This window comes from Pelophylax lessonae (genome assembly GCF_965119305.1).
Source record: "Pelophylax lessonae genome assembly, chromosome: 5".
In the NCBI taxonomy this organism is placed as follows: Eukaryota; Metazoa; Chordata; class Amphibia; order Anura; family Ranidae; genus Pelophylax; species Pelophylax lessonae.
In genome coordinates this window covers 432743895-432759155 of record NC_138772.1, presented here as the reverse complement: position 1 = coordinate 432759155, position 15261 = coordinate 432743895, and the positions used below count along the sequence as shown (strand labels likewise).

The 15261-nt window shown below is 40.1% G+C and overlaps 1 protein-coding gene across 2 annotated transcripts in view; it reads left to right on the top strand.

Annotated features, from left to right (window-relative positions):
- Positions 1–14705, top strand: part of CA8 (carbonic anhydrase 8) — a 146157-nt gene extending 131452 nt beyond the window's left edge. The window contains exons 8-9 of one of the 2 annotated variants that reach the window (XM_082259532.1): positions 9668–9823; positions 14537–14705. In XM_082259532.1, the coding sequence (XP_082115658.1) occupies positions 9668–9802 (135 nt within the window). In that variant the 3' untranslated portion in view covers positions 9803–9823; positions 14537–14705. The remainder of the gene's footprint in view (positions 1–9667; positions 9824–14536) is intronic. The other variant, XM_082259533.1, reaches the window with a different exon arrangement.
- The last annotated feature ends 556 nt before the right edge of the window (positions 14706–15261 follow it).

Sequence of the window (15261 nt, the reverse complement as noted above, 5' to 3'; positions counted from 1 at the left end):
GGTCAGGAGCCAATCGGTAACGTATAAGCCAGTAGGAGCAGACAGGAAGAGTGGTCACGGGACAAGCCAAGGTCGGTGCAGGTGGAGATCAGAGAATCATCAGGACAAGCCGGGTCTGGAACTAGGAACAAAGTGCAGGTAACAGGTATCCAAGGCTGAAGACAAAGCAGCACTGAACCTGTGTGCTGATCCAGCTTAAATAGTGCTCTTCCTTGATGAGAAGGGTGGAGCCAGGATTAGCCTGTGGGTTTAACTCATCCTCTGCCAGAACCTTCCTGACACACCAAAACATGACAACTTAACCACTTGCTGACCGCCGCCCGACTATTTACGGCGGCGGTCAGCCCCTCCCAGGCAAAGTGACGTACCGGTACGTCACTAGCCTGGGAGCCAACAGGGGGCGAGCGCGCTCCGCCGGAGGCGCGCTCCCGCCCCCGCTCGTACCCTAAGAAGCCCGCGCGTGTGACCGCCGGACCCGATGTCCGCCGGTAACTCGCGATCATCGGGTGGATAGGGAGAAAGGCAGGCGGCTAATGTAAACAAAGCCGCCTGTCATTCTTCCCTGTGTAAAAGCACAGATCATACGGTCCTGCTATGTAGGACCGTTGATCTGTGCTGTTACACACACAGCCACATCCAATCACAGTTAGAAACACGCCCCTAGGGACACACTTAACCCCTCCCTCTCCAATAAAGTTAACCTCTTCCCTCCCAGTGTCATTTTTACAGTAACAGTGCATATGTATAGCACTGATTACTGTAGTAATGTCACTGGTACCCCCAAAAGTGTAAAAAATGTCCGCCGCAATCTCGCAGTCCCGCAAAAAAAAACGCAGATCGCCGACATTACTCGTTAAAAAAAAAAAACAATAAAAATGACAAAAATCTTTCCCTTAGTTAGTAAATGCAATAACTTTTGCGCAAACCAATCAAAATACGCTTTTTGCAATTTTTTTTTACCAAACATATGTAGCATAAAACAAATTGGCCTAAAATGTTAAAAAATTTTGATTTTTACATTTTTTTGGGGGGGAATTTCATATAAAAAAATACGAAAAATATTGTTATTTTTGCAAAATTGTTGCTCTTTTCTTGTTTATAGCGCATGATCAAAAAATCGCACAGGTGATCAAATACCACTAAAGAAAGAAAGCTCTGTTTGTGGGAAAAAAAGGACGTCAATTTCATTTGGGTACAGCGTCGCACGACCACACAATTGTCCGTTAAATTTACGCAGTGCCGAATCGCAAAATAGGCCCTGGTCAGGAAGGGGGTAAAATCTTCCGGGGCTTAAGTGGTTAAGCAAAAGCGTCGGCTGCAACAGGCCCATTAGTCCAGGGGACCCACCATAGTGATCCACCTGCTGTCTAAACACTTCAGCCCTGGGACCAGGCTAGCAAAGCTTCAGTTGTACATATCTGTAAATAAGGCAGGCCATACACGGTTGAATCCTGCTGAACGGGCTGAGATTCGAACCGTGTATGAAGTTTATCGATCAATCAACTTGGGTACAACCAGCATGCCGGGTTTTACCAGTGATTATCGCTAGTGGCTGCTATAGCCATTAGCAATAATTACTGTCTTCTCCCAGTGGGGACGGCTTCTCCTTCCCTCCCCCACCAGAAGAAGACAATGGGGGATTCCTGCATCAACGCTGTCTGTGTTGATGGGGGAATCAAACAAATTTCTTCAACCCGTGGTTGCAGGAAAGAAATTTGCTTTGTGCATGGTTGGCCTAGGAACAAAATATCAGACCTCAGATCAGATCAAAAAGAGCAAGACCTCCCCTTCTCACCTTGTGTTATTGTCATGTGATTATCTCAAGCACAGATCAACATCAACATGGTCAATATTGTGACATGACCCTTAGCCAGTTTAAATCAGCCCAAAATGTCCACTCTCTGGTCTGGCCTAGTAGACCTCTGATATCTTTATATAGAGCATCTTCCACTTATCAAGATACGATTCTGTATGTATTTTTAGGGGGAATCCTTACTCTTTTTTTTTTTTTCATAGGGTCTCCTCTTCCAATTTTTACCAGACCCTCATTTAGGATAAGAGTTTCATATAGATGAAATTCTGGCCACTTTGTTTACAAACAGAATAAAGCGTCATTTATTTAGTATTATTGTTCTTCCTAAATTTCACTGTTGCTTTGGTACTTAATACCAGTATGGAACTTACAGACAGGTTTAAAGAAGTTTCACTAAACTAGTAAACACCACTTGGTGACGTGTGTGTGTGTGTGTGTATGTATGTATATATGTATATATATATATATATATATATATATATATATATATATATACACACACACACACACACAGTATCTCACAAAAGGAGTACACCCCTCACATTTTTGTAAATATTTTATTATATCTTTTCATGTGACAACACTGAAGAAATTACACTTTGCCACAATGTAAAGTAGTGAGTCTACAGCTCGTATAACAGTGTAAATTTGCTGTCCCCTCAAAATAACTCAACACACAGCCATTAATGTCTAAACCGCTGGCAACAAAAGTGAGTACACCCTTTAGTGAAAATGTCCAAATTGGGCCCAATTAGCCATTTTCCCTCCCTGGTGTCAAGTGACTTGTTAGTGTTACAAGGTCTCAGGTGTTAAATTTGGTTTTATTGCTCTCACTCTCTCATACTGGTTACTGGAAGTTCAACATGGCACCTCATGGCAAAGAACTCTCTGGAGGATCTGAAAAAAATAATTGTTGCTCTACATAAAGATGGCTTAGGCTATAAGAAGATTGCCAAGACCCTGAAACTGAGCTGCAGCAAGGTGGCCAAGACCATACAGCGGTTTAACAGTACAGGTTCCACTCAGAACAGGTCTCGCCATGATCAACCAAGGAAGTTGAGTACATGTGCTCAGCATCATATCCAAAGGTTAGGTTATCTTTGGAAAATAGACGTATGAGTGCTGACAGCATTGCTGCAGAGGTTAAAGGGGTGGGGGGTCAGCCTGTCAGTGCTCAGACCATACGCCGCACACTGCATCAAATTGGTCTGCATGGCTGTCCTCCCAGAAGGAAACCCCTTCCAAAGATGATGCACAAGAAAGCCCGCAAACAGTTTGCTCAAGACAAGCAGACCAAGGACATGGATTGGTGGAACCATATCCTGTGGTCTGATGAGACCAAGATAAACTTACTTGGTTAAGATGATGTAAAGGGTGTGTGTCGGCAAACAGGGGAGGAGTACATAGACAAGTGTGTCTTGCCTACAGTCAAGCATGGTGGTGGGAGTGTCGTGGTCTTGAGCTGCATGAGTGCTGCCGACACTGGGGAGTTACAGTTCATTGAGGGGACCATGAATGCCAATGTGTACTGTGACAAACTGAAGCAGAGCATGATCCCCTCCCTTTGGAGACTGGGCCGCAGGATAGTATTCCAACATAATAATGACCCCAAACACACCTCCAAGATGACTACTGCCTTGCTAAAGAGGTGGAGGAGCGCAAGGTGTCTAACTTCCACCAGCTCCGTGATGTCGTCATGGAGGAGTGAAAGAGAACTCCAATGGCAACCTGTGAAGCTCTGCTGAACTCCATGACCAAGAGGGTTAAGGCAGTGCTGGAAAATAATGGTGGCCACACAAAATGTTGACACTTTGGGCCCAATTTGGACATTGTCACTTAGGAGTGCACTCACGTTTGTTGCCAGGGTTTAGACATAGATGGCTGTGTGTTGAGTTATTTTGAGGGGACAGCAAATTTACACTGTTATACTAGTAGCTGTACACTCACTACTTTACATTGTAGCAAAGTGTAATTTCTTCAGTGTTGTCATATGAAAAGATATAATAAAATAGTTACAAAAATGTGAGTGGTGTACTCACTTTTGTGAGATAATGTGTGTGTGTGTATGTATATATATATATATATATATATATATATATATAAATACAATATACAAATAAAACATACCTGTAGGTACAAGGAATATCTCCTAAACATGCAAGTTTGTCCCCCACTGTCTGACAATGCAGCTATCAAATAGAAGTGAAAGCTCTGGTCTATGGCAGCAGGGGCTGCTCTGAATACTAGCGCTGCCATTCACAAAAGATCACACAGCCTGTGGTACTGATTGATCTATCGATGGCTCCTTCTAATCATATACAGCCTTGGCAGGTTGATCACATATCCCTTCAGCTACCCACAGTAACTCTCATTAATTCTTCAGACTAGGATGGAGCTACAGCCAGCAGTAACATAAATAAAGAGGAGTTTTAGCTCCACAATGGGTCTTCTGATCAGTATGGGATCTTGTACTTACTATATACACTATGTTGCCTGGGGGATTAAATTAAAGTTTTAAAAAATTGTTCTTTAAAACCACTTCCCGCAAACCGACTTACCTGTACGTCATCTTGAAGAAGTGCTTGTACCGGGGTGATGCCTGCAACTTTTAGAGCCAGCGATCGGCTTTCTAATGATAACAACTGATGTAGCTCAGCAGCCGCTCAGTTGTTATCACAGGGAGCGCGAGGGAATGCCCCACCCCCCACCCACCGCATGTCCCCCGGCTGGTCAGAGTCCCAAAGGAAACCGTATGCGGCTTCGATCGGATCTCCGATGAAGTAACCCGGAAGCGACGTCACAACGTCCCTTCCGGTTTACTCGGCTGCCAACGGTGCCGATTTGAAAAAAGTGACAGTATTCAAAAATGCTGATTTTGGTGTTTTGAATACTTTTAAGTGCAAAGGAGGGATTTGGTGTCTTTTAGACCCCAGATCCCTCCATAAAGAGTAACTGTCTCTGCCTATTACTGTCACAAGGGATGTTTACAGTACATTCCTTTTGACAGCTATAAAAGAGATCAGATTTTTTTTTTTTTTTAAAGAGGAATTAAACTCTTCCTTTTTTATTTAGTTTTTCCCCCTGCAAAGTAAATGCATAATGTGCTAGTATGCATCTCATGCTAGCACATTATGCAACACTTACCTCCAAACAAAGCCCTTGTCGCCTCCCTGTCGGCCGCATCCACCTTCGACCGTCTTCCTACCTGGTCTGCGGACTCTGACTATGCTACTGGCTGGGAGTCGCGTGACGTCACTCCCGCACATACATGTGGGAGCCACCAATCACGGCACAGGGCTCTGAAGAAACAGCACGGGCGGCCATTTCTTTAGAGCGCATGCGCCGATGACGTGATCGGCTGCATGAAATGTAATCATCTCCTAAAAGCTGCAAGTTTAGGAGATATTTACAGTACCTATAGGTAAGCCTTATTAAAGTTCTTACCTACAGGTAAAAGTTCTAAGAGTGGGTTTACAAGGACTTTAACCACTTAAGCCCCGGAAGATTTTACCCCCTTCCTGACCAGGGCCTATTTTGTGATTCGGCACTGCATGACTTTAAAGGACAATTGCGCGGTCGTGCGACGCTGTACCTAAACTAATTTGATGTCCTTTTTTTCCCACAAACAGAGCTTTCTTTTGGTGGTATTTGATCACCTGCGCGATTTTTTGATCATGCGTTATAAACAAAAAAAGAGCGTAAATTTTGCAAAAATAACAATATTTTTCACATTTTTTTATATGAAATTCCCCCCCAAAAAAGTAAAAATGAAATTTTTTTAACATTTCAGGCCAATTTGTTTTCTGCTACCTATGTTTGGTAAAAAAAAATCGCAAAAAGCGTATTTTGATTGGTTTGCGCAAAAGTTATTGCGTTTACTAACTAAGGGAAAGATTTTTGTCATTTTTGTTGTTTTTTTTTAACGAGTAATGGCGGCGATCTGCGATTTTCTTTGCGGGACTGCGACATTGCGGCGGACAGATCGGACCCTTGACTGACATTTTTCACACTTTTAGGGTTACCAGTGACATTACTGCAGTAATCAGTGCTATACATATACACTTTTACTGTAAAAATTACACTGGCAGTGAAGGAGTTAACTTTATTGGAGAGGGAGGGGTTAAGTGTGTCCCTAGGGGCGTGTTTCTAACTGTGATTGGCTGTGGCTACTTGTGTAAGAACAGAGATCAATGGTCCTACATAGTAGAACCGTGTGATCTCCATTCTTACACAGGGAAGAATGACAGGCGGCTTTGTTTACATGAGCCGCCTGCCTTTCTTCCGGTGTAACGGACGATCGCGAGTGCCCGGTGGACATCGGGTCTATACTGGATGTTCACCTGACTTCCTTATCCATTGCATCCCGGTGTGATTCATGCGCTGCCTTCCTCATGTACTTTTATCCATATCAGCACCCTTCCTATGCTCATTGGCTAGTAGCAGAAAAACCGCTAGGGAGCCTCACAGGCTTATTTCTATCCCTCCACCCTAAAGGCACCCCAGGAGCGCCAGATTTGTGATTATTGCTTTGACTTCTGAACTGGAATTTTTCTTTACTGAGCCATTAGTTGGCTAACAGCAGAACAACCGCTGGGGAGCCTCACAGGCTTACTTCTATCCCTCCACCCTACAAGCATCCCAGGAGTGCCTGGTTTGTAAATATTGCTTTGATGTTAGGTATCTATTTACATGGCATGACATCTTTCACAATATACAAAATAACTGGGCCATTTTTACTGTTTTGTTTTTTTTTAAACTCAGGAAAGTTAATTTTTCCCCAGAAAAATGCCTTTGAAAGAAAGATCGCTGCGCAAATACCATTTGACATAAAATATTGCAACGACCACCATTTTATTCTCCAGAGTCTTTGCTAAGAAAAAAAAAAAAAAAATATATATATATATATATATATATATATATATATATAATGTTTGGGCATTCAAATTAATTTTCTAGCAAAAAATACTGATTTTACCTTGTAATTACAAATATTTCACTTTAACTTTATTAAAAAATTACTTTCCATGGAACAGCATTTTACATTTTTTGGGGGGGATTTGTGTCCCCATTGGGATACAAACCTAAAATCCATTGCCTATTAGCCTTGGAGAGAATTGATTTTCAAAATTGACCTCCCTTTGATTTCAATGGGGTTTGCAAAAGAGTTTGCAATTTTCTGCATTTGTTCAAGAAGTGTACCCTTGAATCTAACCCAAGCAGCCATCACTAATAGAGAAAGTGATTACAATCTATTATGGTTTAAGGGAGTAGAGATAAAAAGGTATGTCAAAACTTGCAATGAAAAAGGGCATATAGGATATAGAAAGTGAAAGAGCTTACAATCTATCAAGGTATAAGGGAGTTTACAAAAGTTAAAAGAGTATACAATGTTTTAGGGTGGAGTGGAGGATATAGTAGGAGGAAATGCATATATTCTATGAGGGTATAATGGGATACAGTATAAGGAAGACCTTACATCGTGGTTGCTCAACCTGTTGCCCTTCAGCTGTTGCGAAACTACAAACCCCATGACACATTGCAAGGATGACTGTTACAAGCATGATTCCTAAAGGCAGAGGTATGATGGGATGTGTAGTTCCACAACAACTGGAGGTCCATAGGTTGAGCACCAATGCCTTACAATCTATAAGAGTATAAAGGCGGATACAGAAGGAAGAAAAGCCTACAATATTTTTGGACATATAGGGAGGAGACAGAATGCGGAAGAGTTACAATCTATTAGGATATAAGGGAGGAAGCAACGGGTGGAAAAGTATACAGTCTAGTAGAGCATAAAAGAGTAAAACAGAAGATAAAATAGTTTAAAATCCATTAATAAAAACATTATATAGAAAATATATTTTAGGTAAAAACATCTGGTAGTATTTTTCTAATCTTATTGCAATACAGTATGTGAGCCGGATACAATTAAGTGTTTATCAAACCTCTATTTTTTATTTATTTTTTGCATTTGTTATGAAGCCAGTATAAAGGAACATAGGGGTGAAAAAAAAAAAAACTAGTGAGTTATCCAATTGTTTTCAATTAATTCACTCATTCATCTTAGTACATATACTCTGGGACATGCCTAGGGAAGAGTCCTTTACCTTCATACTTTGCACTAAAAAGTATCCCTCTTTCTTATATCATAAGGTTGGGAGATTTAAATGTATATATGACCAAATATATATATATGTTTAGGACCATATGGAAATACCACAACAGTTTTGTGTCTGACCATAACTGTCTGCAAAAGTTTCAGGGTTGAGTAAGCAATGCCTATTGCCAATGCACTGCAAATAAAAGTTACACATGATAGCATAACAAAATAGAAAAATGTATTTACTACAAGAGTCCTGTTTGTAAATTCACCAGCCTTGTTCATAATGTGCTTATGTTACCTATGCTTTCTTTGTCAAAAGACATCTCATTGAGTAGGGGGTCCGGTGCATCCCATATCTGGAAGAACCGGCTCCATTGAGAGTCGATCACACTCTCCTGTCATGCGAATTGGATGTGGTGAAACCCACATCCAATCCGCATTAGTGTGAGCCCAGCCTCAAGGGAATAGATCTGACACGTTGAGGCCTATGGCATAAGGGTGTCAACAAGGTCCGTGTTTCAGTCCGTGAAATCTAAAAAGGGGTGCTGTAAATGTCACAGCAGTTTTGCCATTTTAGTTATGTCAATTTAATTTTATGTTTATCTAAATTTAAAATTGAATGTTAGATTTTAGCAAACCTAGTTGTATTTTATTCTGGGATATATATATATATATATATATATATATATATATATATATATATATATATATATATATATATATATATATGCAGTGGAGTTTGTCCTGAGGTCCATTTTCAATAAAACAATTGTTAAAGTTTAAAGCATCTCCACACTTTTAGCACCCTCAACCGCCCACACTGTTTTCCCTACATCTAAATGTACAAATCACACCTGAGGTTTAGACACACTGCCTGATGTGTCTGAACCCAGACAATGCCAATGGACCATGGCACTGCCATATTCGATAAGACATCCTAACCTGCTCTAATTTTTAAGCAATGCATGTGCACCAGATGCTGCCCTAGGAGTCAAAGGTCATTCTAAGCTGCACCTAGAATGTTTATTAACCAATATGTTAACTTCCAATGTATGCTCAGGCACCAGAAACTATAGGATCCCAAAACTCAAAAACTTTTTTGTCCCTGGACACACTGAACATATGTCTGCATCTCAAGTCTAATTTAATTCCATTAGGTGATAAATACAAGCTGGGAGGTAGAAGACTCTGGGAAGTACATTTACTTCTTAAATGCTTTCTCTCAATACATCTGTAATGCATAAAAAACCTTGTAAACAAAGGTGTGGCTGGCAGTCGGTAGCTAAGCTGTTTTTCCTAATGTCATTTCATTTTTTATTGCACTTTTTCTATTGCAGCTGTAATATCACTCTTTATACACACACATATACTGTAGTTGGTACTTTGAACTGTGAACTTTGCTTTGTAATTAAAAAAAAAATATGCAGTTTAGCTAGTAAGTGCAAAATAGATTCGTTTGAATGGAAGTGGGAATTTACAATACACATAGGATGGGTTTTTATTTTTTTCAACCACTAGCTACTTTAGGTTTAAAAACAAGCTTATATAAAATGACACACTACTATCTCCACATAGGGCGGAATGTCTCACAAAGATATATTGTAGACTTAACTGTAGTTCACTTCTATAGCATGTTAGCATGTTTTTGATGCTAGATATTAAACGGGATTACAATGAAACCTTAAACAAATGTAAAAATGTTTGGTTTTAAAACTTTCTTTGTTTTATGAAATGCATTTTGCCCTGTACAGATTGAAGAATTCAGGAGATTAAGAATGCATGTAAAGGGTGCAGATCTGGAAGATGAAAGTGATGGAATACTGGCTGATAACTTTAGACCCACTCAGCCTCTTAGCGACAGGATTATTCGAGCAGCCTTTCAATAGGTAAACGAGGGCCAAACATTTGTAAGTATCCCTTTCTCAAAGATCAATATTTATCACACAGGAAAAGATGCTCCTGTGGGAGCTGGGATTTATTAGGTGCAAATATGATATAAAGAAAAAAGTAAAATTACATATTTTATTTTAAGTCATTTAAAATATAAAGACAAGACAAACAACAATATTAAAATTGTTCTAACATGGTAGTCTGAGGACAGATTGACATAATCCAGAATTAGTAACACTTCTGGGGGTGATAATCCCAACATGTTTCACCCATAGATTTGGCTTCTTCAGGGAATAATGTAATATCACACCTAAGTTGATAAATATAACATAATCAACAATACATTTATGTTTTAATCAATCGATAAAGCAGTATACACAGAAAAAAAAGGTGTTTTTGACATTTTTAACACCATGAATATGTATAGTATGTATAACAGATATACAGAAGAAGAATAATTTTTGAGACTGATAATGGGTTTCTTACCACTGTGCATTAGAGCACAAAATGATAATCCAGATTGTCATTGTTTTGTAGGGAAAAATCAATTAGAAATCAATCACATTGATTTAGGCAGAGATCCGATGGTAGACTGTGGGGTAGGGCTCTCTTGTGCTGGCCGCAGGAGGAATAAAACAGATCCTATGTTATCAGACAATAAATTTAATGAGTTTTTCAAATTACCATTATTAAATTAAAGGGCCTATGAATGAGTTAGAAGATTCATAGGCCAGAAATATATATTAGTCTGACGTTTTAAAAAAGAATATCACTAGCAAGAAGCTCCAAAACTGATTGAAACTTACTGAAAAGGTGATTCCCAAAGCCAGCAGCAGGGTGCATCAGATATGGTCACCCTCCAGATGTCTACTTCTATATTTAGGGAGTCAGTACTCCACAGACGTGCTATACAAATTGCCAACAAAAGTTTCAATTGGAACCTAGCCAAGAAAAAAAAATATTCAATCCATAGTGAATATCGAGATGACCTGACTAGATAATAGCACCTACGTGTGCTCTTATCTTTGGCAGTTGTGTTAGCGTTAGCTTCCCCGCCAATCAGAAATGCCGATGGGGCACCTTTCCTGATATACTACTTCCGCCACGCCCAGTGTATGACACTGTGGCGTGACGTGGATGTGATGGAGCGCCAATTGGCTCCCAAACAAAGTGATTAAACGTAGGGGCAAAGACGACTCAAGTGTCACACTAGGCATGTGCACGCACATGGGCATTCCGGACACCACAAACTACCCAAGATTGGGATACAGCAGAATCGCCTGAGAAGGCAAAAAGAAAAAGAAAAAGAAAAAGGGAAGGAGGGGGTCCACACTGATGAATCCTCCTCACATAACAAAAAAAAACTTTATGACTGAAAGCCACCATCTGGGGATATTGTCATATAGATGCTCCTTAAGAAATGTATTAAGGAGCTAACACTGCATCATCAATTAGTGCAATAAACACAGTCAAGTAGAGATACATGGATAACTACTAAAAATAAAATAAATCAAATTACAGAAAAAAAAATAGAAAAACCTTGAATGTATAGGAAGAAGAAATGGGCGCTGGGTTCGGCATTCAAAAAAAAGTGGTTCCCAAAAGAACCAGGGTGTTGAATGCCTCGGGCGTCCGTACGGCCAAGACTCAATGAATCCCTGAGTTTCAAGTCTTTCCCATAGAATTATGTAATTTTTCTTTTTTCTTCATATCTTATTTGCAACTAAACAATCCCAGCTCCCACGGGAGCATCTTTTTCTGTGTCATATATCGATACCCAGGGATGTGGTGCAGGTGAATTAACCTCTGGAAATAATTTTTCGTGTCTACCGAAATTTATGGTTTCTTGTAGTTGATATTCCAACAAATACTGGATCACAGTTCATACAAGACCTTTTATGTCTGTTTCAACTTTGTCAACCATAGTCTGTCCAGCTTCACGTAAAAGTGTTGCAGTAATGCAAGTGTTTCAAAGCTCATTACTCCAACACAGCAAAACGCGTACTTCAAATTAAATGGCACCCCAATGCACTTGACCCAATCATTGTGTTATTGAACACAAATAGTGCAGGTGTGATCTGTGATCCATAGCGATGCTTTGGAAACCCATTCACATCAATGAGCTGCCCCCCTCCCCCTCTAAACAGTAACCTCACTCCTGGATTGATTCAGCCTAGCTGCAGGTCTTTTGTCCTCTCTCCCTCTTCACACAGTGACCAACAGGCAGTAGAGAAGCCATTGGCTCCTGCTGCTCTCAGTCTAACTTAGTGAAGGCTGTGTGTCAATAGATGCACACAGCCCAGCTAGGGATTGAGCCTGCATGCCGGCTCCCATAGCAAGCCACTTGCAGACACAAAAGAGGAGGAGCTGAGACTGCCAGTGGGAGACCACAGAAGAGGAGATTCAGGGTTGCTCTGTGCAATACATTGCACAGAGCAGGGGAGTATAACCTGTTTGTTTTCTTTTAAGAAAAAAAAAAACCTTTAGAACAACTTTAAGGCAGCACATGTGCACTGAGTAACATAATGGACATTAATGCACTGTACCAGGCCTGCACCTTTACTTTTGCACCCCTACTACTGTATTTAACTGCTGAGCAGCTTGTCATGTGGAGAAATATTCTTGGTGACATCACTCTAGTCCACTGGCTCCTACATAAAGTTCTGCCTCTGGGGTAACACACAAGACACTCTGCTTGTCACTAAAATCATCCACATGCAGCCCGACACAATGCAGGACTCAGGGAACTCATTATCAAGACAGTTTCTCAGTGTGTAGCATAGCTGAGATATAGAGAGAAGTCCCGGTCCTGCTTTGACTGTGAATTATGAGTTGTGACTAATGAGTATAAGAAAGTTTCACTGTAAAACATAGGAAGCACTGCTGCTCTTAGATGGAGAGCAGACAGACTGGGGCAGTAAGCGGGAGACCAGCTAGGATGACAACCACTTATGATTGTCAGTTTATTGCCAGCATACTGTCATGGTTGCTCATTTATTGTCACAAATGCCTTTTTTGTTGTCCCTATTTAGTCACAGTTGCCTGTTTGTCATCCCCATATTGTCATGTTTGTGCCTTTATTGCCCATATATTGTCACAGTTAGCTGTTTTCTGCCTGTGTATTATACATGTTGCCAATTTGCTGTCTGCATATAGTAACAATTGACAGTTTGCTGCCTGTTTATACACTTAAACATTTGAGGCCTGGGTCAGTATAACCATATTTGCTTAAATATAATAAAATCACCACTGTTTAGTGGATAATATCACTGTAATCCCCCCCCCCCCCAATCCTGTTGCTATCAAAGTGCAGCAATATTGTCCTTTATTAAAATCTTAATTTTTTTTTTTTAAACCAACGTGATTATACAGTATATACATCATGCAGATAGGGTGACATGAAGGAATCTTCACATCGTCATTTTTGTCTGTACATTATTAGTATTTTTTTAATTTGATAAGTAGTACTAAAAATAGTTTTCGTGTATAGAGGAACGTGTGTGTGTTAAAAAAATAATGTGCCCCAGGTGTTGACTATGTTAGGTACATCAATGGAAAGAAAAAAAAAATCTCATGACGGCACATTAAACTGCCATTTTTTGGGCACCAGAAATAAGTATACGTACAGGGAAACAACTATTTTCCCCCTGCAGTCCTGCTCTTCATCTGCCCCATATCTATTGCTCTAAAAAAAAATATGAAGAAGTAATAGTAGAAACTAATGATTTTTTCACTGAGCCATTGTCTCCTGTAAGTTATACTGTGGGTGGAATGTGATTTTTAAGCTAGCCAAAGAATGGTAGTTTTTTTCAGTCAGCAGGGATGGCCACACGCTGATTGAAATTTAGTCAGTCCTATGGCCAGCTTAAGGGATCCCAAACATTTCAGTCGGTGAATGGCTGTGAAGGCCCAGTCCAACTGTCTACCTAGGATAAAAGCATAACTTCAGGCATTTGTTGCAAAAACACGAATGAAAGATTGCGAAAGAGAAGGATGTCATTAGATGCAAATCCAGTGTGCTGCAGTGCACATGATCTTAGGCTGGCCATACACGGTTTAAATCCTACTGAGCCGGCCAAGGTTCGAACCGGTAATGGGCAGGCTGAATGTAGCAAGTTGATCAATTGATCAACTTGGGTACAACCAGCCTGCTGGTTTCGCTTCTGATTATCACAAGCGAAAATCTCCCGCTGGGAGTAGACAATGGTTGATTCCCTTGTCAGCACTGCTTGTGTTGATTGGGAATCATGTACATTTCTTTCCTGCAACCACGGGTTTGGCTGCACCGTGTATGGCCGGCCTTACAGGAAACAGGCTGATAGGAGAAGATAGCAGAGGAATGATCTGTAAATTGCTGCTTATTTACTGTCCAATCACAGTCTGGAGGCAGGAAAGTGACCTAATTGTATTGCGTCACTGAAGCAGAGAAGCAGAAAAGAATTTAGGCTACCCACCTGCTTCTGCTGCCTGGTAAAACTGTTTAAATCTCAGGACTGGATGGGCAGAAAAATAAATGATTTTGAATGTAAAACTGCTACCATGTATGTATTTCAACTCTATATTTAGCTGCAAGTTCATTAAAATGAAAGCTTGGATCCTGCTGCAAAATGGGGCATTCAGAAATTGTTAAAATACAAAAGGGTTTCTGCCTCCTAACTACTTACTCTACTACTGTATTTTGTACTGACTGAAGCCACTTATCCTTTTTTTCCCTGCTTATTTCATTTCAGGAGAACATCGTGCCAGAAATGTTGGTGCTTTATCCATAAATAGCATGTGTTACTTGTTAGAAGTCTAGTCTGCAGAGACTTTGTAAAATCAGGGGTGAAGATGTCATATGTTTTACATCTGGAGAAAGACTACAACACTCTCACACTGGCTTTGTAAAACTTTTTTTTTTATAAAGAAGTGAAGGGTTATTGCTTAGCTTAAAGAGAACTTCAGGCAATAGAACAATATTCAGTAAATGTACATGATATCCAGTACGGTTACTGTTCTTTGCTTAAAAAACATGAACTCCAGAGTACCTTTACTGACGTTTAGTTCCCAGCTGCTATACTAATTACTATTGTTAAATTTGGGTGTGTGCTTTGTGCCTCTGATCACATAACAGTAGGGGCTGGCCTGGTCCTGAAGATAAAAAGTCACCCCTGTAACACAAGCAAACATCAGGTTAGGATTCTAAAGTAGGGTCTAAAGCCTAAAATTTGATGTGGATCATTAGTTTATCCATCTAGCATTAAAACAAATTGGGGCACAAATATACACAATGTTTTATGACTTATCTATTGCCAAATGGTGTACTTAGTATGTAGTTCTCTTTTAACAATTTTAAATGTTAGGTACTTTTTGTTTCAAGTTGTATTTAAAATGTTTTTGTCTTTGGAATATATCCTCTCCACCAGTGCTTGTCAAATGTCATCCATCAAAATGTGGTAGTAGGGTCCATGCACGC